Source organism: Nannobrachium achirus, assembly GCF_963921795.1.
Source record: "Nannobrachium achirus genome assembly, chromosome: 21".
In the NCBI taxonomy this organism is placed as follows: Eukaryota; Metazoa; Chordata; class Actinopteri; order Myctophiformes; family Myctophidae; genus Nannobrachium; species Nannobrachium achirus.
Genome location: NC_137828.1, coordinates 26,213,377 through 26,237,839, shown reverse-complemented (window position 1 = coordinate 26,237,839; position 24,463 = coordinate 26,213,377). Strand labels below are relative to the sequence as shown.

The 24,463-nt window shown below is 41.6% G+C and overlaps 2 protein-coding genes across 4 annotated transcripts; both read left to right on the top strand.

The window, feature by feature from the left end:
• Positions 1-462: 462 nt before the first annotated feature.
• mcur1 (mitochondrial calcium uniporter regulator 1) lies at positions 463-9,871 on the top strand (the record flags this gene model as incomplete). Its single annotated transcript, XM_080751698.1, has 9 exons — positions 463-700; positions 5,373-5,492; positions 5,920-6,023; positions 6,352-6,453; positions 6,982-7,023; positions 7,794-7,865; positions 8,285-8,338; positions 9,284-9,398; positions 9,816-9,871. 9 exons carry the CDS (start codon positions 463-465, stop codon positions 9,869-9,871), a joined length of 903 nt encoding a protein of 300 aa, XP_080607824.1.
• Positions 9,872-12,861: 2,990 nt separating this feature from the next.
• dph2 (diphthamide biosynthesis 2) lies at positions 12,862-24,250 on the top strand. 3 transcript variants are annotated; one of them, XM_080751595.1, is made up of 8 exons: positions 12,862-13,103; positions 16,102-16,162; positions 16,345-16,515; positions 16,766-16,878; positions 17,278-17,498; positions 18,337-19,023; positions 20,282-20,467; positions 22,607-24,250. In XM_080751595.1, exons 3-8 carry the CDS (start codon positions 16,366-16,368, stop codon positions 22,729-22,731), a joined length of 1,482 nt encoding a protein of 493 aa, XP_080607721.1. In that variant the 5' UTR covers positions 12,862-13,103; positions 16,102-16,162; positions 16,345-16,365; the 3' UTR covers positions 22,732-24,250. The 3 variants fall into 3 exon arrangements, with proteins under 3 accessions (XP_080607721.1, XP_080607719.1, XP_080607720.1); XM_080751593.1 differs by lacking the exon at positions 22,607-24,250 and having other exon boundaries at positions 20,282-20,743; XM_080751594.1 differs by lacking the exons at positions 12,862-13,103; positions 16,102-16,162; positions 22,607-24,250 and having other exon boundaries at positions 16,337-16,515; positions 20,282-20,743.
• The last annotated feature ends 213 nt before the right edge of the window (positions 24,251-24,463 follow it).

Below are 24,463 nucleotides of genomic sequence, written 5' to 3'. Positions count from 1 at the left end.
GTGGGGGAAATGTAGCAGATAAGTTGCAGCCTAAACTGTGCATGCTGTAATTAGGCTACCTGTGTGTGTAGACTAGATAGAAAAAGAAAGAAAGAAAGAAAGAAAGAATCCAATAGCACCCAGAACCCTCGCGAGATTGACGTGCAAACTCTCGCGAAGCCAAGTGACCCTGTCAAAAAATGCAAATGACTTCAGACCATGCTTCAGACAGAGACTCAGAAGAATCAGAATGATCATAGCAGTCAGTCACAGTGCACCGTTCCTCTGTTGTTCTTGACTTGAGGAAGCGGCGAAGCCAGGCAGAACCACATGGACTAGAAGTTACCGTTCTGGATCAGCAGCACAAGCAGAAGAACGAAGAGGGAAGGAACAGCAGCAGAAGTTTTGATTTGCTGCCCTTCACAGTCACCCTCCATGCTACTACGGAGGATTATTCAACTATTTATGTGACAGACGAAGAGAATGGTCCTGAAAGCATGTCGCCCACGGATCAAACCTTCTGCTTTTAAACCAGAGTTGTTATTATGGCGTCATCATAAACAACACAGAAGTGAGCCACGGCAGGCAGCGTCAACTCTACTGAAGGAGGGTTTGACTGTGAATCCCTGGACATGTGTCCTCCTCAACACCACCGCTGCTGCTGCCAGAAGACACACATCTGGACACAGGTTCAACTTGTACACATGTTTATGTGTGAGAGGTACGTCCTGGAGTCTCTCCCAACGTCACTTCTTTGTAGTAATTATTGGTTTAAACAACTAAAACAACGAATGGAAACTTAAGAGACAATATTATAAGCGCCCTTAGCCTAGCCCTGAAACATGTTTGACGTGCGACTGTCATGGGCCCGTGTGTACATTGGTTTGCACAAGCGACTTCTTTAGCCGATACAAACTACACAAACATTCAGATTTCACAAACAAAGTGCCTTATAAAGTCTCACAGCCGTCTAAATACCGGCCGGTATTGTATAATTTCTCGGATCCTCCGTGCTCTTTGATCATTTTCTGTTTTCCCATGTATTTCCTGACCGATTTTTGCAAGGCCACGCCCACATCTCACATCTTCAATAGTTGTTGGTGCGCATTGCGCATGGGGAACGCCAGGAAATACAAGGAAACAGAAAACGATCGGATAAAAAGTCTTCTTATTAAAGAACACGTAGGATCCGGGTAATTATACAATGCCGGATAGTATTTAGACAGGTGTGAGACTCTATAAGGCACTCTGTTTGTGAAATCTGAATGTTTGTGTAGGTGGTATAGGCTAAAGAAGTCGCTTGTGCAAATCCATGTAACACGGAACCCTGACGGTCGCACGTCATGTTATCAGGGCTAATACACCCTAGGCCAGGGGTCTTCAACGTTTTCAGGCCAAAGACCCCTTAGTTTAGAGAGAGGTGAAGCAGGGACCCCCACAACCTTTTCATAGATTCCATATAGTTTCATCGTTTGACAGTACGATCATCAGTGTATTTTGGATTCATGTCAATTTGTGTTTTCAGATCTTTTTGAACCGTCAATCTATACTATAATTTTGCGAATGTCTGTCTGTCTGTCTGTCTGTCTGTCTGTCTGTCTGTCTGTCTGTCTGTCTGAAACAGCGTTTCTCCTCAGTGGCTGGAGCAATTGATCTGAAATCGCATCACAATTAGCATATGAACACACCTAACATAACTGTGAAGCCCGTTTGTCACTTTCACAAATCGTATGCTGTATATTAGCATTTTTATGGTGTATCTACTATCTATTCTGCATCTAGCTTGAGGCTAATCTATTCTGCATCTAGCATGAGGCAACATGTTTAACCAGCTGTGTGTGTGTGTGTGTGTGTGTGTGTGTGTGTGTGTGTGTGTGTGTGTGTGTGTGTGTGTGTGTGTGTGTGTGTGTGTGTGTGTGTGTGTGGGCGGGTGGGTGGGTGGGGGGGGGGGGGGGGTACACAGTATCTCTGTAGCCTTTAAACGAAACGGGTATTTCTTACATTGATGCTCCTACATATTATCATGCAAGCACCAGAAAGTTACTTTCCATCCCTCATATACTGTGTGCACAGTGCACGCCCCATAACCCACACACTGCACATCATTTCGGCGCTCATATCTTTGAACGGGTAAGGACTAGTACTTAATAAACTTGACCTTTCACTCTGTACTTAGTCTGCTCTTTTTCCCTCTACACCAAAGCTCTTTGCCAAAAATAGCCTACATGCGAGGCGTTGTGAGCTTGTAGATCTGCTATTTTTGGCTAAAGTTCTCAGAATATGGACATTATTAGGGTTCAAGTGGTTAATATAAAAAAGGAGAAAAAAGGTTTCTATGACACAAAGATTTGGGGGCCAAAATGAATATAGGGTTGTAGTGTTTACTGTTTGTATGTTGTAATAATAATCAATCTACAAAGTAACTAGTAACTAAAGTTTTCAAATAGGTAAATGTAGTGGAGTAAAAGTAAAAGTACAAGTTTTGGATCCGAGATGTAGTAGAGTAGAAGTAAAAGTACAAATACCTCTAAATTGTACTTAATACAGTTACTTAACACTACTGCCAAAAAAGACTTCTTTTCACAGTCCTTCACCATTTGCACACAAATGCCAACACAGGAATAATGAGACGGTTGAGACCTGATTATAATAACAATAAATATTGTTCAGGGGACTTTCCCATCCTCACATTTGCACACATCAAATGAAAGTAATAATCTGACAAAAAATGTTGCACAATTCGATGGGTAACCAATTTTGATGTAACTTAATAAATTTTTGTTATCTATATATTCTATTCTAATCATGGTTCATCCCCTGGATTTTTTCCAGTTTTGGGGCTTTTATTGATAGGACAGTAGTAGACTGACAGGAAATGGGGAGTGACACGCAGCAAAGGTTGCCAGGATCGGGACTCGAACCCGCGACATGGTTTCAGGCATCAGAGCCTATGTGGTATGCGCCTGGACCGCTAGGCCAGCGGGCACCCTGGATGCTATCATTTTATATAGCTTATATTCACTTGATAACCCAACATACATTTTTTTAACATCCAAGGCAGGTTTGATTGGATCATTACATCCGTGATCTTAGAACCCTACTGTAAATAGTAATTACATCAAACACTAGTTTACAATTGTTTTGGTACAGTAAATGTTGCATCCCATTTATGTAATGACTGTAATGAATTACAGTATGTTTCATTAGGTTTTGAGATATAGTGAGAGAAAACATACTCGTCTCTGAGCGAGTTACTATAATCTGCTGTAGACGGAAGGGAGAAAAAAAAATCACACTCCCTGTTGAGTATTTTCAAATAAATAATTCAGAATATGAAAATAATAGTTTATGCAGCATAAATATTTGACAATTACTCAGAATCATGTTGTTTCTATATTAAAATCTAACTCCATAGTGTGATTAGTCCCCAGGTTTTTGTCACATTATATGTATAGATATTAGATACTAGGGCTGCAAGCGAACCTTCGGGGATTCGAACGTTCGTTCGTTACGTTAATCGAAGTTCGAAATTAATGGGTTCAGGTTTTTTTCTTTTTTTTTTTCTTCTTTTTTTTTACACGAAAAATAATTATCAGAATGTGATAGGCCTATTCAGAATATCACAGTAGTAGAGATAGCCAAATACGAAATAAGTTAGGCCTACCGGTAAACACTAACAGTTAATGGTGACCGTTATAGTAGTTATAAAATGCACCAGAACAGCTTGGAGCGATCAAGGACCGTCCTCCGCTCCAATTCCGCTCCAATTTGGGGCCGCGCACACACGCTTGATGACAGTAGAGTGAGAGCAGCTGAGCTGGGCAGAGACAGACGTGTGTGTGCTGCTGTGCTCTGAACAGCGAACACCCATCCATGCACCCAAAGATTAAACAGCCTTTCTCCTAAGCATGAGCAAAGATGGATTTCATTGCAACCCCCTAAAGGATTATAATGCGATTTCTGGGGTTACATCGAGACCAGTTCAGCCCGAACGCGACGCGCTCCGACGCAGTCACCAAGTCTAATCATCATCCGTGCAACTCCGCTATACATTGAGCCTGTTCGTCAACAAACTGTGCAACATTTTCTCCGATTGGATTGGATTTTCCAAGTGTTAGCCTAGGTGTTAATGCAGCCACGCATCCACGCGTTTTCAATGGATAAAACAGCGCATTTAAAACATTTCCTACACTTTTAGCTGGTTAAAGGTACAGTACGTTCGATGGTTCGGAGGTTCGAACGTTCGGTTTTTATTCAATTGAACGAACCATCTAAGGTTCGATGGTCCGTTCGGAAAATCCCCCCGAAGTTCGAATCCCTAAAACAGGGCTAGATTACAGCCCTATTAGATACACTTTTACACATACAGTATAGGTGAAATGAGTCCTTTGCATTTACCCATCCTATAACAGCTAGGAGCAGTGAGCAGCCATTGGATTCTGCCGTGCTCTGGGAGCAATTAGGGGCTAAGAGTCTTGGTCAGGGACACACATCGACTTTGCTGGCCTTGCCGGGAATCGTACCTAGGCCAACCAGGGGCTCTGGCTCCCCAGGCAAGCTCACTAACCAACCACTCACCATGTTGTTATTAGCGATACAGACCGTCATCAGTACAAACTGCTGCCCAGATCTCTACAGTGTTTACACAATAATATGCTACAGCGTCATTGTTTCTGCTGTGTCAGTGGACACTTTACACACTACATTCACTTACTGTATATTTGGCCTTTAGCTGAATGGTTAGGGAGCCCGCCTGCGGAACCAGAGCCCCTGGTTGTCCCAGGTTCGATTCCAGGCCAGGGTAGCAATGTTGATGTGTGTCCCTGAGCAAGACTCTTAACCCCTAATTGCTCACGCGCTCCTTGTGGGCAGCGAATCAGCTGGGTTGGGCTGAAAATACTGAATTTCCCTCGCGGGAGGAAATATCTATTATTTGTTCAGTGTCTTGCTCAAGGAAACATGGACCTAACCCAGCGGGTTCCGGGGATTGAACCTTGAACCTTGCGATTCCCAAGTGTCTGTTCTACAACCTGAGCTACTGCTGCTCCATGTACAGTTCTTCTGTTCAGTTGTGCTTTTTTATGCAAATAATGAAAAGACCTGTTTTTTTGTTGCTGTCGGGCAGAAACCTCTTATCTCCTAATTTATTTGAACTTTTTTTTAAGTAGCGCCGATCTGCTAATTTTGATGCCTTTGAATTTGAATCCCGAAAAGTAACAGTTTCAATTCCAACCGAAAGAGACGATGTGTCAGTGATTCTCCATTCATCCGGCATTTTACATTTTGTTATTTGGAATAAGTGATATTTTAAAATATTAGGGTATTCTAAAAACTGGTATTTAAAGTTAAATCTAACTGTAGTTTAATTTTGGTCTTGTTTTACTTGATTCCAGAGCTGAGCACCTCCGTCAGAGCCCTGCAGTACGATGTGATTAGGGCAGACATACCGCAGTCTACAGGCCGGAAACTCTTCTTTGACACACATGCAGTGGTTCGACTCCTTGAGGAAAATGGTTTGGATCACTACTAGTTCTACTGCTATTTGACATTTCTATTGACAAAATACAAACGATACATGTTACAAAAGATCAGGTCAAATTGCAGTTACAACACTGGAAATGTATAAAACCTGAGGTTATAGACTTAAGGTATATTCTTCACAGATTTTTCAGTCTAAGTATGACAATAAGGCTTTAAAAACAACAATTCGTACGTTGGTTTGCGAATTTCGTGAATGAATATGACATCAAGAATTAAGAGAAGGTTGATAACATACATTTTGTCTAGGCTTATTTTATCATTTTTAGAAAGTCAAAATAATACATGAATTATTCATTAATACATCTATGAAAAACTTTTCAAAAACAAGTTCAGCTATTTGAGACTGTATCCCCACTGGCGGCAATATTACGCTTGAAAATCATTTTCTTCTTTGATTAGGCTTCAGTCCCCAACAGGCTGAGATCCTTGTCCAGATTCTTGTGAACACAACCCATTCCAACATGGATGTCATTTATAGTGACATGGTAACTAAAGTGCAACAGGTGAGACCCCGCTCCAATCAACTCCTATCTACATTCAATGAAAGATTACTGCGTGCGTGCGTGCGTGCATGTCTGTATTCATGCATGCGTGTGTGTGTGTGTATGCATGCATGCATGTATGTCTGTATTCATGCATGCATTCATGCATGCATGAATACATACGTATATTCATATTACATTCATATTATGATAATCACAACAGCAAGTATTAAAGTTATAAGTAATAACATTAGGTTATGCTATTTGTATTAATAATATAGGCCTACACATTCATGATGCAGCCTGCGTACATACTGGTTCTTAATTATTGATTATCGTGATTTGACAGGAGATCATGTTGCAGCAGATCATGTCTCAGATATCCTCCGTAAAGAAGGACATGATTATCCTGGAGAAGAGCGAGTTTTCTGCGTTGCTGGCAGAGAATGAGGTGAGTGTACAGTGTACTAGGGAGGGGACGATATGAACATTTCATGTCACGATTATCGTGACCAAAGAAATGACGAGTTACGATATTATCGCGATAATCAAAATATCCCTAACATCCAATATCCTGGATGTTGGGGACGCGTTGCGAGCTTGTAGATCTGCTATTTTTTGGCAAAGAGATTTGGTAGAGAATGGGAAAAAAAAGACTGTATCAAGTACATTATTTACAGGTCCGTTTTACCAGTTATAGAGGGTTTAAGTGGTACCAGATATGCAGCTCTGCAAATAGAAGTCGAATTGATCCCAGTGCATGACGGAGGACGATTACACGATAAATGAAATCTCCACGATACGAATATCGTGAGTGTTTTTTTATCACGATAAACGATTATATCAATTATTGTCCCATCCCTACAGTGTACTATGTCGGCTTCATATACTGAAGCACCTTGATGTTATACAGTATATTTGATTTTGCCACTGTCCATGGTGAGGTTGTCAATTACAGCATTATGTGCCTTCCTCCCAGAAAGTAAAGATACAACTGATGCAGCTGAAGGTTCAGTTAGCTGTAAGTATTCACTCTGATCCACTACGATCACAACTATTGTTCACCGAATGCAAACACATACATTAGACCAGTGGTTCTCAAACCTTTTTAGGCTGTGACCCCCAAAATAAACATATATGAACTGGGGACCCCCACCCTGACAAGCACTTAGAATTGTAAATATTACATTAAATGTGACTCGGTTCCACAGATAAATATTGTGAAAATAGCAGATCTACGTGCTCACAACGCCTCACAGTGTGAGGCGTTGTGAGCTGTTATTTTCACAATGTTCGCCTCTTGCTTACTTAATATTTGACTTTGTCTTGAAAATCCTTAAATTGTCACTTTATGAATGTGCAGATACCCTGTATACACTTATGTTGGTTTGTTTACCGTTGAGTGAGACCTTTTTTTTTCTTTTCTTTTTTTTTTACATTAAACTAATTATCTGGGGACTCCACAAAATAATTTGGGGACACCACTTGGGGTCCCGACCCCAAGTTTGAGAACCACTGCAGTAGATGATATTGTTGCTGTCAGGCAGAAACCTCTTATCGCTATATTCTAACTTTTTTTTCCCCGTAAATTGATGCCCTACTTGATCATACTAACTACAGCGTCACACAAAAAAAAGTATCAAAAGTACATTTGCTATATTTGAATTTGAATCCTGAAAGTAACAGTTTTGGATGTGTGAGGTTTCCACTTGACAGAGACGATATGCAACACAGGATTTGAAATACATGTTTGCGATTGTGCTGAAAGTGTCCCTCTGTTCCCCATTGAAGGATGTAATGAATAAAATACGTTCAGACACAATGTTGGACATGAATTTGGAGAAAAGTCGAGTGAAGGAACAGGTGAGTTTCTACTACTAGAGAATTGACTGAATGATGAGTGATTTGAAGTCAGTGTAGTTGAAGCAGAAGACAAAGTGAAAAACGAAGCTTATAGCATTCCCTTCCTAATAATGTATGTGTTGGAGATGCAACAGCTCTTCTGTGAAATGTTATACAAATCTACTACAGTGACAAATATAATTGACCTGGGCCAGTATTTGTGGCTGACCATATTTGCTTTTAGAATAGAAACTACACCCACGATTAGCTGTTCTACTGGACTGTTCTTTGTGATTACAAGTATAATAGGTAGCTTTATCTGCGTTACATACAATAAAGCTCATAAAGCTAACTGACACTGGCAAGGTTGCTGAGGAGAATATGTTACCATTTCTTTCAGAACTGCTTCAGGCTCGATGACCTTTCTTTTTCTCCCCCAGAAAGCAGAACATGAAAAGAGGCTTCTGGAGACGAGGTCAGATATCATGGAAATGGTTTGTATAGATGACTGATTATTTTCACCCACATTTTAATTTCATTTCATTCTCACTGTCTTTATTTGGTGTGAACTATGAAGGCACACATAGTTTTTCTACAATGTCAGCATTTTTCACTGACAACAAATAGTAGCCCCAAAAACCAAACAGACTTGCTTTTGAAAAGTTTCAAGAATTCTGTCGAGTACCACTAAAGGCTAATCACAGTATGAGCAGAGTTTCTTGATCACGGGCAGCTCTGTTCACAAATAAAACTCTTTTGCAAGTTTGTTTTTTTACAGCCCACTTTCCAGGAAAGGCAACATGTATTTTAGACAGAGTCCTGTATTTGCACTCATGCCTGCAAATATGCAGTGACATAAAAGACCATCGGTAATGCATGCCTGTTGTGGTTCAAATGGTCTTGATTATGATTACTGAACAATAAATATTAAAGGTTAAAATAGCAGATCTGTTTTCACTATTTCTGCACACAATCATTTTTATAACAAAGTGCGTAATCAGACTAATTGATTTAGTCAATTAGAACGAATCCATTTGAAATGTTCTCTTGTCGATTTGTTTTAATAAGAAATAATACAAATATTTGTTTTAAATCACAAAAAACCCTGCTTCTTGATTATTCGATTAACCTACATGAGCAGTAAATAAAGGTAACATGAGCAAGATTAAGACGGTCATTGGTTTATCTGTATATAGATCACTACTAGTACATAGATCACTACTTCCCAGTTAAACCCCTCCGCTCACAAAAAAAGAAGGAAAAAAATAAAGAACACTCCCATAATGGATTAACAAATGTGGTTAAAACCTTTTGTGTGCTGTTGAAGAATATACTGTTTTGTGTGCTGTTGAAGAACATATTGTACATTGGTTTCTAAGTCTACTGTCAGTGAAAGTCTGTTCATGATAGTGTCTATATATACATTTGTGCTTTTGAAGACTTCAGAACAAGATCGTCATATAACTCAGACCAACATGAAAATAGACACCGAAGTGGCTGGTTTGAAAACCATGTTGGAAGCGCACAAACTGGACACCATCAAATACCTTGCAGGTAAGAAACGCTACACAATACACATTCATCATTATCATCTGGAATCGGCTATGAAATCTTTGAAATGTATGCCTGTCAAAATGTAACAAGTAGTATCTTTTTTCAAAGAAATGTAATGAATGTATCGTATGCATTACTATTTAATGTAAAAAGCTGTGATGTGCTCACTTTTTATTAGCCATGTTAACCCTGGTGTCCCTATTTTGGGCATGTCATTATGGGCAAAGATGTGAACTGTGAAACCTTTTGAAAAAATGCTGTGAGCTCGGCTATTTTCAGAATCAATGTTGAAATACATTCTCATTAACTAAAGTAGAGCGTTTATGGTTAATATCATCGACTGGATATATGTTTCCATCCAATGCTAAATGTTGAATATAAAAGTAAGTGAAATTAATGTTTTGTCTCTTCCTTCAGGTTCAGTATTCACTTGTCTCACCGTGGTGCTGGGTTTCTATCGCATTTGGATGTGATGAGTAAACCATGATGATGACGATCACATTGGTCATGTCATGGTGGGCTCACGTCAGACAATCCACTGTTATGTCACACGTGTCTGTTGCATGTTCACTTTTGTCACATGGTGAATGAATTGGTTCTGGGACTCTATAGAAGTCTGATCACAGTGTAAAGCCTGGCTAGCTGCACGTGGGGTAGGGATGCCAAACCGGAGGAACCGGATCCAACATTGAGGAACCAGCAATCAGTTCCATCACAATTTGGAACCGTTTCTGGATTTGTGTTTTATCACACTGTCAGAGTTGTGATGTGGATTTCACTTTCCTGGACCCACTTTGAGAACCATTGCACTAAACCACTTTCACTTTATCCAAAAATGGCAGATCTAAAAGCTCACGGCGAGTCAGAGACCTTGTGAGCTTGCAGATCGTCTATTTGTGTTACTTTAGCTCGACACTCTAGTAGTATGACAAAGTAGGGCATTCATTCACAAAACCAAAAAAGTTGAAATATGGAGATACTCAACGTTTCTGCCCAACGGCAACAGTTGACAGAAAGACGGGCCTATTGACATTATGTTGAACCATAACCAGTGGAACAAGAAGCGTTCCTGTAGTGTAGCCTATGTTGCATAGACATAGAAAGGCAGACGCCTCCTCCGGCTCTGGGGCGTTGGTAAAAGAGGACTGGCAAGCTTCCGGAATTCTGAAGGACGCTTCCTTGTGCGTCACAGAAAGGGATGCTCGGTAGGCCAATCAGATACGGGACTCCCGCTTTCCCACTGCAGGGGGCAGAGTGCCTTCCACAGTTCCACACTTCCGCCCGTCTTGTTTTACCAGTCGCGCCAATGAACTGCAGCGGCGGATGAGGTATCTAGCTTTTTATATCTGTGGCCGACGGTCTGTATGCCCTCTTTACATTCAAAAGATCTTTTTCTAGACAATCATCTCTAGCGTTACCTACCCGTAATTCTAACCCAGGATCCCCTGTTGCTACATTTCTGCACTTTGGGGGCAGAGCATAAGTTGCATAATTTGAGCTTTGTGCAATACCACTCGCTAAACCAGTAGTGATCCTACCCCCCGACCACGGGATCTAAATGTCTAGAATACTAGGGAGACCAACCATAACCAACACTTGGTTATATATTGTATATTAACATACTCTACCATACTGATTGGTCAAAATAATATTTTATTCACTAAAAAATATAGTGTTGAACTAAGTTGTTGTGACGTATTTTTATATGTTTATTGTGCCAGAAGTAATCTACCAGGAATGTTCATACTTGGAGAGGAGGCTGTTTTAGAAGGACTAGGTGAAGCACAGAAGGGGAATGAATATTGAGAACATTCAGGGAGTATAGATTTGTGTTGTTAGAAAAAGGGTCAAATTAAACCATGCAAATGGCATTATTAACCAACCACATTACCTCAATGCACCTTTAAAGCAGCTCCATGGTATGATATGCAGCCCCTACTGATACACAAGAGGAACTAGGTTAAGTTGTTGTGTTTGGAAACAAAACCTGTCCTCCTCGCTTGAGGCACATTCCCGTTGTCTATGAAAAACCTCCACACGCACACAACATGCTATGGCAGAAAAAGTGAGGCAAAATGTGTTATTATTACACTTCTATACAGTTATTTGTCCTCTTGCACTGGGAAATGTCATAGGCCTTCATAATAGGGAGGGGTGAGCAAAAATACTAAAACTTATATATTTTTTTAGCTTTTAACTTTAATCAGGTTTTGTTGGACATTGTAGATAAAATTAGCCTCGTAAACCAGTCTCTTCCTGCCTTAGGAGTCAAGTTTACTAGGCTAAGATAAAATGACATAGTATTATTACCTCCAAAAATATTTTCCAATGTTTTATGCTGCTAAATCTGAAACCCTCCCCCCCTTAACCATTTACCGTAAATCTAATCTAATCTAAAAGTGTAGCCTACACTTGATCGTATGATGGTGTCGCACAGTGAAAATAGCCGATCATCTTTGGAATGTTTAACCCTTTTCACTTATGATGACATGACCAAAATACGGATGCCAGATTAAAAGTGGTTAGACAAACTTTTATTTAATTCTTTGAATGATCCTCGTATCTTTCTGATGTGTGGTTTTGAGAAATGTACTGCAATAATTATAACAGTCCCAGATTGGTGCTTTCCATGTTGATTTGTGTAAATAATAAATGCAATAAATTGCACATTCAATTGTTTTATGGTGGCTCATTCATTACACACAGGGACATGTTAACATATAGGTCTATATTTTTCTTTATGACATCACTGAGCTATACATTTAAAATGGTCTTACAAAATGAATGGTGCATATTTTATTTATTTAGTCATTTTCAAGCACCATTCGTTGTTTATCTCATGGCATCTTTTCACCCACCTGGTTTGGGCAGACAGGGCCTCCTAAAGACAAATGAACTGGGTCTTTGAAAGTCCTTCCTGATATACTTAGAAGACTGACTAAACGAGTGTTTTTAATAGCACTGCTGTCACCGTGTGGCCAAAGCACGAATTGCAGGTTTATGATGATTCCCAGATCTAGTTAGGACTTACTTATTACCAAGCAATATTTTATTTAGGCTGGAGATCAATGGAAGTAGCCTACATGCTTAAAAAATGTCGACTGTTCTGAATCTATCCAGTGTTAGATAGGTATTGCAGCCACAGCCCATTCTGTCTAGTTGCACAACTTTATATTACATTTCACACAACATACTGACTTCAATTAACTTTGGATTTGTATTAATGCTTCTTTGTGCATACTTCCAGACTATTGGACTTCCATACTGTGTAGTGTTCTGCTGATCAGATAAATTGCCTTTGTTAAGTATATTTTTATTTTGGGGTAATAAGTCATAAATAAAGCGCTATAGATCTCCTGTCCGCTAGATGACGCTAGCGAGTTGTTGCAGCTCTTACAAAACTCAAACCGGATATTTACATCCAGGTTGACGCAATGTGACAGAATGTGACGCAAAGCTGTGATGATGACTTCTTAGCACGTGTGGACCTTCTTAATATAACTCTATGGTGTGGACTGACTTACTGAACGGGTGGTCAACCGCTATTATAACACTCTGATCACTGTATTAACGAACACTACATGTTGCTGAAGAATACAACTGGTGTTCCTCTGAAGGCTCCCGCTTAATGACGGGATGTTGAGGAGTTGTGGAGCCTGAATGATCCTGCTGCCAACAACGAGCTACTTCAACACAGTCACTGAGGTACATAATATCATTATCTCTATACTTTTATAGCGGATCTATTTATACAGGGACTCCGACCCCCATAACTCTTGAGAGTGTACAAATACGGGTCCATTTGGTGGGTCCATTTGTAGACTTGCCTACTAGACGCTTAACCCTAGCTAGCCTTAGATTAAGACATTCGTATATGTATTTATCTACGAGAGTCTTAGCGTTCAGCCCCCCATGCCGCCCTGGATTGTCACCAGTACAGCCCGCAAGTCTCCGAACATGTACCAATGTAAAATATAAGGTGCTTACACGCGTGCCCCAAATGTTAACTAGGCTCGCGGAGTCTTTTTGCGGTGAATTAGTCCATATTTTACAATAAAGAAGTGTTTTAATCTTGTTTGTGGCCGAACGCCGTTTCCCCCCTCGTTTAATTCCTGTTTACATTGAGTGTAATTCCTGCTTTCAACGGATGCGCCCCCTCACTACGGTCCATTGGGAACTTGGCCACAGACTGGGTTAAAACGCTTCTTTATTGAAATATATGGACTAATACATTGCACAAACACTCCGCAAGCCTAGTTAACATTTAGGGTAAGTTGTTAAGCACCTTATATATATTTATCTACATGTTCAGAGAACTGCGGGCTTTACTGGTGACATTCCAGGGAAAACACTGAATGCAACAATGCGCCAGATCAAGAATGATATAGGCTATGATAGATGTATTTTAAATGGGGAATGGTCCCAAATGACTCCCAATTTTACACCCAGAACAGGCTCAGTTCTCTCAAAAATTATACACGGTGACAGTTCTCCCCTCAAATACAGGCCCGGTTCTCTCATGGGCCCAGTTCTCCCGGTGGCAATTTTATAATACACTTAAGAAATGTTGTAACATTGCAACAACCTTTATTTACCCAGGCAGGGAGGTTAACTGAGAACACATTATTTTTCAGAAACGCCCTCAGCCTGCTTCACTCTCATGAGACATGCTTTGTTGGGTTTTCTTATCTGCAAGTGACAAAGGACATTTTAATGTTGTGTATTGTGACTTAATCTGATTTTATTTAACAGCGATAAGTGTCACCAATATTGCACCTCTATGGACAGCTTTGGGTATATTATGATTATTATTATTATCCTCTGATCTGAAATCCTGTGTGCTAGGTATTTTAATTCCTTTAGAAAGTAAACAATTTCCTGAAGACTCTGCTTCCGCCCAGAATACAACCAAAGTCCAGTCAATGAAGAGTCACTGCGAGTTGTATTAACCTCTTAAGCCCCAGGGGGGTCCAGGGGGAAAATCTGCCTAAAATTTATACCCAAATTGGAACAGTTGTGGACACAAAACTACAATGATTGTGGCTACTCTTGACCCACCAAATGTCAGCTAACCCCTGAAAATTCACAAATGCATTGTAATACATCACATTTCTCCTACCAAATTGTCCTGCTGTGATCATTTACCATAGGAAAAGATAATTGAATAAGACCTCCGCCTATGGAAATTTTGCCTTCTGAATAGTGAGTGAGCCTCTCAAGACCTCATTGAAAACATGTATAGTGAATAGAGAAATTGTTCAACAAGGTAGGCAAAATTAGGCAAAATTGTATGAATATATTCCAAACTATGTAAACTCTACAGATGTTTTAGTGAGAGTAGTGCTGTAATATTAGTAATGTTAAAGTATAGGGTGAAACATGATAAAAACTAGTAACAATAAGTTGTAATAATACTGTAATATGAGTAATGTATGGATGAAAAGTACAATGGCAGCTGATTACTATGCTGTAGGCCTACTGTAACAATAATCAACGATGAAAGTGTAGTTTGATTTGGTCTCAATTGATTTATTGACAGTCAACACCTTTTGCTCCCACCGGCGGGGGCAATGGGGTTCAAGAGGTTAACAGAATTCAATAATACAGCAAGTCAGCGGTACACCCATATTGTTCTGTAATAATAGACAGTTGACATGGTGTTTTATATGATCAAGACAATAGGATGGATGGGTCATATCATAATAACGTCATATTGTGCAGAGTGCTCATGTCACAGGCTGACACGGCCTTCATCAGTGGATAGAATACAGAGTTGTTGACGTGATGGTGTAATCTGGTTTTTGACGGCTCCTGCCGTCACAGACAGACCTAAAAACTCGCATAAGGGTAAAGATTGTTTACTTAACCAGTGGAAGGTCAGACACTTGTGCCGTGTCAAGGTTTCAGTTTTAAGATGTTTTAATAACAATGTTAGAACAAACAGGGTTTGGCCATTAGAGAAAAATTGGTACACAATACTATATGAGCAAGCACATTATGGAAACGGTTTATAAGAACCTCATAGAGGGAATCTTAACCTTCAACATGGCAATGTGGTACGGTAATCTTAACATACAATGTAGAGGCAAGCTGCAGAGAATAGTAAATCTGGCATAAAAAAATCATAGGGGAAAAAACTAAAACAATTAAGTTGTATCTACTATGAAGTGCTTAGGAAAAAAGCTGTCAAAATAATAAATGATCCCTCTCACCCACTCCATAGGGAGTTCGATTTACTTCCCTCTGGTAGACCCTATAGTCTATAGAACAGCTTGGGCACACCGTAGCCGTAATATTTTTTTAAATTCATTCATTCCAAATGCCATTAATATATAATAAACTTTATTTGTATAGCTCTCAAAAGCAAGTTAACAAAGTGCTTCACATCACACACATCACAAAGGATGTTGATCGTGTCCCACACAACAATAAAATAAGATCTGGTTGTCCCAGAGGTGACCTGGTCTTTTAGATGTTTTGTGTGTAAGTGTTTGTTGCTGTTTATCTGTCATTTTAATGTTGTATAAATGTATATTAGACAAAAGACACATTTCCACACTGTGGACAATAAATGAAACTAACTAACTAATATTATATTAATAATATTAACCAAACAGGATCCATCACTGTGGTTTCATGAAAATCCACTGTCAACTTTCTGTCAATAAACTCTGTGTTCTTCTTTTGCTGTGTGTTTACCCAGGTAAAAGATATTTGTGAGGCTTGCAAAGAGGATGATCCAATTCCAAGCTGGTGTGATATTGGTGAGTGTAGACTAGAGGGCAGTCTTTGGAGGCAATTGGGACCTAACCCAGTAGTTCTCAAACTTCTTCATGCCAAGAACCCCTAAATTCAAGTATATTTGGCCATGGACTCCCATCTGTAACCCATTTAATAAATAACCCATCCTGTTGATTAAATGAAATACTACGGACTTATTTCACAGCCTCTTGTTTGAGATCCAACCATGACGGATGCATTCAGCAGCAGTTCGGAGGCAGTTCTTCAGCGTGTGCTGGATGCAACAGTAGAGAGGAACGTTCCCTTGGAAAGCCTGGAAGAGGTTTACCAGATTAAGAAGACATGTGAGTTCATCAGTCGCAATCATTACAAAAAGGTAAGTCCATTTTTACTAGGAAATGCTCTGTGTTCAAAAGTGAAAGGCAGGATTTGATGATTAGCCAAAGCAAACAGTAAACGTAGATTGTTTGTGATAGCAGCATTACACTTGTATTCTCACGCCTGACATTATCCTAATTTCTTATAGATTATAAACTAAAATGGTTAAGTTGGACCACAAATATACTCATATTGTTCTTTCGATACGCCATTTTTATAAAGGAATTTCTCATAAATCCTCCCTATAGGTTGCCCTGCAGTTTCCTGATGAGTTACTGGTTTATTCAGTAGCAATAGCCGACGAGATAGAGAAGGAAACCCAAGCCAAGATGTACATACTCGGAGACACATCCTATGGCAGGTAACAACAACACCAACAACTAGTCTCTATTCCGCTTCCATGTTGTTAGAAAGCGCCGTTGGTTCCATGCATTTATAGGCATACATCTGATAAACGATATAGCAAAAGCAAAGGTAAACTAAAGTAAATGGAGCATAGCTGCAAGTGCATCTCTCCATTCCGACATGTCTCCTTTCCGACATGTCTCCATTCCGACACTAACCCTAGCTCTTACCCTAACCCTAACCTTCACCTCTATGGAAGTGTTGCCACTCCGACAATAAGAGGTCACTGTCAGAGTGGCGACATGTCGGAATGGAGAGCGCCCCCCCCCCCCCCCATAGCTGCAGAAGACTTAAGAATTAGAGCCTAAACGCAGATGAAGCAGCCATTCACCTCTCCTGTTCCGTTCTGGGCCAGCTGCTGCGTGGATGAAGTGGCCGCGGAACATGTGGCAGCGGACTGCATCGTGCACTACGGCAGGGCGTGCCTCAGCCCCTCCAGACGGCTGCCGCTGATGTACGTCTTTGAGAAGAGACCCGTGGACCTGGAGAAGTGCGTTGCGTCCTTCAAAGACCTCTATCCCGACACACAGAGTCACGTCGTAGTCCTGTATGATGTGAACTACGCCCACATTATCGGTAAGATGTTCCAAAAAAACGAAGGGGAAAAAAAAGTCTGCTTGTCTTTAGGTTGTCGATATACAGTAGTGGAATAGTGGAATGTTTGACTTTGAATAAGACAACCCCTAAATGTGATATTAATTGCAACTATACAATGAGGAATTACTACAAGTAATAAGTTGTGGAAGACATAACACTATCACTGGCATGTGGTTAAAATACAATTAAAAGGTTGCTCTTGTATGTTCTTTTTTCAAGACCATAAATCAGATTGTATGCATGTCTTGTCTTTACTGTGTACTGTTTAGTAGGCTATTGGATCACATTGACTCTAGTATGTCACTGTTTAACCCATTTAGAACGGGTACACAATTTGTGTTTCATTATTTTATGCTTTAACTATTGAAAAATAGCAGATATACAAGCTCACAGCGCGGCACCGAGTGCCGCGCTGCGAGCTTGTAGATCTGCTATTTTTGAAAAGTCGTGAACATTAGAATTTTGACCCGATTCTATAAGTGTCTTTTGAATCCTTCTAATCCTAGGCCTAAATGGGTTAAACCAGAGCCCTAGAATGGAGAGTTGCGTCACTCCCGTTCACTTCATGGGGCCAGGTCTTCTACGCACACATCTATTGGCGTATAGTGACAAACGGCCAACCGGAAGTTTAGAAAATGCATTGAAGTCTATGAGGTGTATAGTGACAATGAACCACGTGACCAGCGCTGTTTCTGACCCCGCAGTGACACCACTCTCTGATTATACTGCTCTGGGTTAAACAAAGGGAGTTTGGCTCACCTCATTTTAGGGCTGTAAACTAGTTTAAGTTGTGAACTCAATGTCTTCCCTCACTCAGACGATCTCCTAGCCCTCCTGACCCGAGAGTATCCCAACGTCGTGACCTCAGAGCTCCTGGTGGACGGGGAACAGTGCCACAGTCCCGGACGGACGCAAAGTCAACACGAACCCTGCGTTTCGGGTCAAAACGACGGCGAGGTCGTTTGCCAGTTCGGCAGGCGCTTCGCCTTGAAGAGCGGCACGAGCATAAAGGACTACGGCATGTTCTTCATAGGCGCGCAAGGCACGGCCTTAAGGAACTTCATGATGACGTGGAACGGCTGTTCTTTCTGTTCCTTCAACCCGTCGACGGCGACCGGCCGCGCGGAGTCGGCGAGCATCAACCGGGCCTTGATGAAGCGCTACTACGCCATAGAAAGGGCCAAAGACGCCAACGTGGTGGGCATTCTGGTGGGCACGCTGGGCGTGGCAGACTACCTCACCATCATCCAGCAGCTGAAGGAGACCATCCACCGAGCGGGCAAGAAGAGCTACATGTTTGCCATGGGCAAACTCAACGTGGCCAAGCTGGCCAACTTCCTGGAGATTGACATCTACGTGTTGATCGCTTGCCCCGAGAACACCCTGTTGGACTCCAGCGAGTTCTACAAGCCAGTGGTCACGCCCTTTGAAATGGAGGTGGCCTGCAACAAGCACAGGGAGTGGTCCGAGGAGTACGTGACAGACTTTCGCCACCTGCTGCCAGGTTAGATTGGGGTTAACCACATCCATCCTATACATCTCCATATTCTAACTTTGTGTGTTCTTTCCTAAATTAATGCCCTACTTGATCATACTACAGTGTCACAGCTTTTTGACACTTTATGTTTATATTCTTCTTTTCTTTATTTACTGTACACAACAGTACTTTTTTACTTGTAACCTTAAACTGCTGTGCTGCCTCTGGGCATTTTCCCCCTTGGGATAATAAAGGTATCTATCTATCGATCGATCGATCGATCGATCGATCGATATCTTTATTATCCCAAGGGGGAAAATGAGTTGCCCAGAGGCAGCACAGTTATTTACAAAGTTACAGAGATGTATGAAAAAGATAAAAAGAAAAAACAAGAACAGAGTACAGTAAGTACAGTAAAAGCAAGGTACAACAGGAAAGGGAACGAATAATATATATACATAAAGTGTCTTAAAGCAAGATCTGCTACACAAATGTAGCAGATCCACAAGCTCGAAACGCAGCGCGAAGCAACGCGTTTTGAGCTTGTCGGTTTGCTTCTTTTGCTTTCAAAAATAATATATGAGGTTTCCACCTGACAGAGCTGCCTATAACGTTTTCTATAATGACATTCCCAAAATAGGAATGCCAGGTTGAAAGTCTTGCATTTTGGGGTGGGGTATGAGAAAGTACTACATTTATTTGGTTGTGTGTTGGTAATATCAGTCGCTGAATGTAACCAATGCTCGGAGAGCAGCAGTATAAAGGAGGTTTTATTCCCTTTTAATAGGTTAACCAGAAAGGTATATTCTGCATGCTGATTCAAAGACGCCTATTTAGCTCAAGTAGTTGAACACACAGTGGTTCCCAACTCCTGGTCCTAGTATGTAAGCTCCTGGTGACCTTCTCATTCTATCTGTCCAGTCAGGATTTAGGTAGACCTGTCAAAGTGGCCACAATTATCTACCATGCCTACCATACTTGATTGTGTACCGTGTTGCACACCAACAATAGCTGACCTACAAGCTCACAACGCGGCGAATCACGACACATTATGAGCTTGTAGATCGACTATTTTTGGCGTGTGACACCAGCACACCACGGGGTCCAACCTATGTTCCCCACCTCACAGCATTAGTTTAGTGAGGTTATGGTTAGGGTTAGAGGTAGGGTTAGGTGGTAAGAAAGTGGGGAACATAGAACCTGGGGAACATAGGTACGGTCCCCACACCACTAAGTATAATCAGACTTTTACCCTTGTAAGTATTCAATCTCAACTCTGCTCCAGGCGGGCCGAGTCACGTGCCCTTGGCCAGCGAGGAAGAGGAGCGCGATGATGATACCGACATGTCGCTGATCACCGGAGCGCTCCGAACGCGTCAGATGATCCTCGACGGGCCCCCGCCTCGGCCGTCTGACGCCTCGGTGGTCCTGAGGAACCCCACGCTCACTGTGGCCAACACTAACTCTGCAGGTACGGTGCTCCATGCAGGGACACATTCACACACAGCATGTAGACCAGGGGTTTTCAAAGTGGGTGACGGGGCACCCTGGGGTGCCGCGAACGGCAGTCCAGGGGTGCCGCGAGATCATTTGATAATATTTGGAATTTATTTGGACACTTGGAAAAGATATTTAGTATCATTTTAAACATGAAGTACAACGTTTTTTTCAGTCAGTTCTAACCAAAATAGCTATTATCTCAACGTTTTCCTCGCAACATAATCACTAAAATATCGTCACCGTCGGGCAGAAAAAGCAAAGCCCTTCTTCATCGTACAAGACTGTCGCACAAAACTAGTGAAAACAGCCGATCTACAAGCACACAACGCCTCGCGACACGTCGGCTTTTCTACAATTGACTTCACCTTTCAAGTAAACGGGGGATGTTGTTAGGTGCTAGTGATGCACGGATAGGCTTTTGAGGTCATCCGAATCCATCCGCGCAAATTAATTATCCGCCCATTATCCAATCGCATTAATTATATTTATACAATTTATAAATCCGCACCATCCGTCACCGCATCTTCCAAATTGTCAAATTATTAATCTTTTCTTGTATTCCCAGAAATGCATTAGATTTAGCCTACGGGATGTACTGTATGTTCGTCTTTTTTCTGCTGCAGTGCGCTGATGCAGTCAGACAGACAGATAGACAGACAGGCAGGCACACAGAGAGAGAGAGCTTTCCACAAAATATCAGAAAACGCTAAATAGTGGGCTCGATAAAAGAAGATTGAGAAAATAATTGGACAATGGCATAGTCACATAAGCTATAGCTGCTGCTGAGCTGTGATGAGATCAGGGGGACGCAGGCTTTTAACAGGGGTTTAAATAGCGTTTTGCCGTTGTCATGGGGGCAGAGATTCTTTTCTACACGGGGCATAGAGGCCCACATGGTAAAGTGGAATTCGTCCTCTTGTGGATAATTTGTGAAAAGAGTTACCCAGGTCACCTTGCTCTGATCGTCACCCGTACGTAATCTCTACTCCTTTTAAATTCCAATTGTCCATTTAGGTACAGCTTGTAGCTTAATGGGCCATCATCAACTCTTTGTTTGATCTACCAGCTAGGAGTTAACAACTCTATCCCAGTTGGAGATGGACTGCTTTGATTCATTGACTTTAGGCCGAAGCCCTACACCAAATTGTTTGTTTATTATTTGAAATAATAAGCAGTGTATTTAAGTTTATTGCTTTTTTTTTGGGGGGGGGGGACCACCCTGGCCACAATATGACTTCCAGGTTGGTTCTAGCGGAAGTGGCGGAAGTGCTGTGTTTAACGGAAGATACGTCATGCGTTGTAGTCTTCCGTTGAAATTCTCACGGCGGAAGTTGAACGGTCTCTGCCTGATATTGTCACCAGGCTTTTCTCTTCGCAGATGAGTAAGCCTGGCTACGCGAGGCTAGGGGGGGGAACTAGTTTTCAGTCCCAAATATAATGTAGGCCTAATGCTTTAACTGTTGTTATTGGCTACGTTTGTATTGCATTAAAAAGGATATCCGTTTTGTTTCTTTTATGTCCGCTCCAGTTCTATCATTGTCAGTTTCGATTAAAGTAATTTTATTTTATAATAGTTAATAAAACAATACTTGTGCGTGCAAAACGCCTGGCTACTACGGGGCGCGCCACGTGCGTATTTGTGCGTCGGTTGGAGTAGAATCGTCTATTGATTGATATAGTACATACTGTATGCTATCTCACTATCAGTCTTTGCAGCTGTGCATCAATGTGTGGCCGGATATATACAGTATAGGCAATAGCCTACACTTTAGAGATAGCTTTGTACGATTGAGTTCTGGGACCGGGTTGGGGTACGGGCGGGGGTCCATGGGGGTTTTCAGACAGGTCGGACTGGTGGGGTGTCGAAAAGGGGGCGTGTCGAAGTGGCGGTGTGTCAAAGTGTGGGGGTTTCGAAAAGGTGGGTTGTCGGAATGGGGGTCCGTCCCCGATTTGGTGAAAAGGTGTCATAATTTATTTCAACTGAAAAAGAAAAATGTCTTGAAAATACTTTTTCTCAAGCAACAATTTTTGTTTTGTTTTTGCCAATGCATAAATTATCTTACGACATTATTGAAAATGTTTTTTGTTGTTTTCCTTTTGTGTTTTACAGCCTCCTTCCTGGCTGGTCGTAGCTGGCAGGGTTTAGAACAGAAGCTGGGAGAGACGCCTGTGCTGAAAGCAGTGACGGGGAGGAGAGGCATAGCCATTGCTTATGAAGAGGAGGGGACTTCCTGATGAGCATTTAACACTTATGTTGCGATGATTTTTTTCTCTTCAATGTCCCGCGATGCCATGGTCTCCATAGACTTCCATGTAATTTATAGTGCATGGATCGTGCACGCCCATGCCTAGATGATGCACCACGTGTGTGCACACTGTTCACACCTTTTAAACATAAAAATCCGCTTGGAAATCCGTTCAGGCATTCATGATTTATCAGCCATTATGTTTTCTTCAGATGTAAACAAACATGGCTGCCATGTTTGAAAGAATGGGTTGGTATGGGGGTTAAACTTGCAATTTCGCGATCGCGATCATGCCTAATACATTTCTGGAGGTCCAAAAAACATTTTTGGAAAAAAAAAATTGAAAAAAAAAAAAAAAAAAAAGAATTCTTCAAAAACGGCCCAAACTCGGGAAACTCAGGGTTGGCACAGGGGTGGTACCAATACAAACTCGGGAAACTCGGGGTTGGCACCAGATGTGTTAACAGCAATTTATCCACATCGCTTTCTTTATTTAATCAGCATAGCTTGTAGTCCTATCTTCACCCACTTCACTGTAGCTCTATAATAATAATAATACAACCTTATTTATATTGCACCTTTCAATATAAATCGGGTTTTTGACAACCTGTGCTGTTTTTTGGACGGGAACCCCTTTTTTTTGCTTATACCCATCAGGCCGGGACCCATGTTTGTGTAGTACAGTACATGTACTGTATGTAGCGTACGGTATGAAGGCGTTTTTAGAATCGGCCTCAGGCCTAAATGGGTGTAAGCATGCTCCCGACCAGCAGCAGATCTAATCAGGTTTACTAAGGATATCTGTAAGAACTCTGGACTGCCGGCCCGTTACATTTAAAAATCCCACCCAACAGGAGTGAGTGGGTGCCTGACACCTCATCCGCACTGCACGCGAGCGAGCGACGCGACACGATGTGCCGCAAAATACTGTCCGCATATGGAGCGTCGGCAATTGCGTGGTGACGTAGCCTGAACCAATCAAATAAATACATAATAATATAAAGTGTTTGGGTGGCGGGACATGGCCATTTACCACTATGGACGGCGCTACGAAACCTCGCTCAAATAGAGGCTCCGCGAGCGAAAACCGGAGGGGTGGACGACGTCGCGGCACGACGCGTTGTCGCTCGCGGTAGGTCAGGACATCATCATTGAAACAAATGTATTTTGATGAGATTTCATCGCTCGCGTCGCATCGCGGGCAGTGCAGATGAGCTGTGAGGCTGCCCAACAGCGCCACTTGAAGGTAGCAGTATTGCAGCTGTTGAGGCTGTACTCATAAGGACAGACAGGGACGTGCTGGCCATTGGGAAAAGCGGGACAACTCCCGAACGGCCGGTTCATTCCCAGCCGGTCCAGGCCGGCCATTAGGAAAAGATTAAAAATAAAATGTCGGCTTCTTCATTCCATTTTGGGGGCTGGGCTGCCAACAAAGTAAATCGTCACTGTCGGGCAGAAACCTCGTATCTCCAAGTTTCAGTTGCAAAGCCCTGCTTCATTATACAAGGCCGTCGCACAAAAGTAGTGAAAACAGCAGATCTACAAGCACACAACGCCTCGCGGTGCGAGGCGTTGTGTGCTTGTAGATCGGCTGTTTTCACTAGTTTAATAATTTTTTTAAATGATAAATACAAAACAAACGGTTTTGGACATCCAACCAAGGTTTCCACCCGACAACGACGAAATATAACTCATGTAATTGGCCCACTGGCTTGTCACTT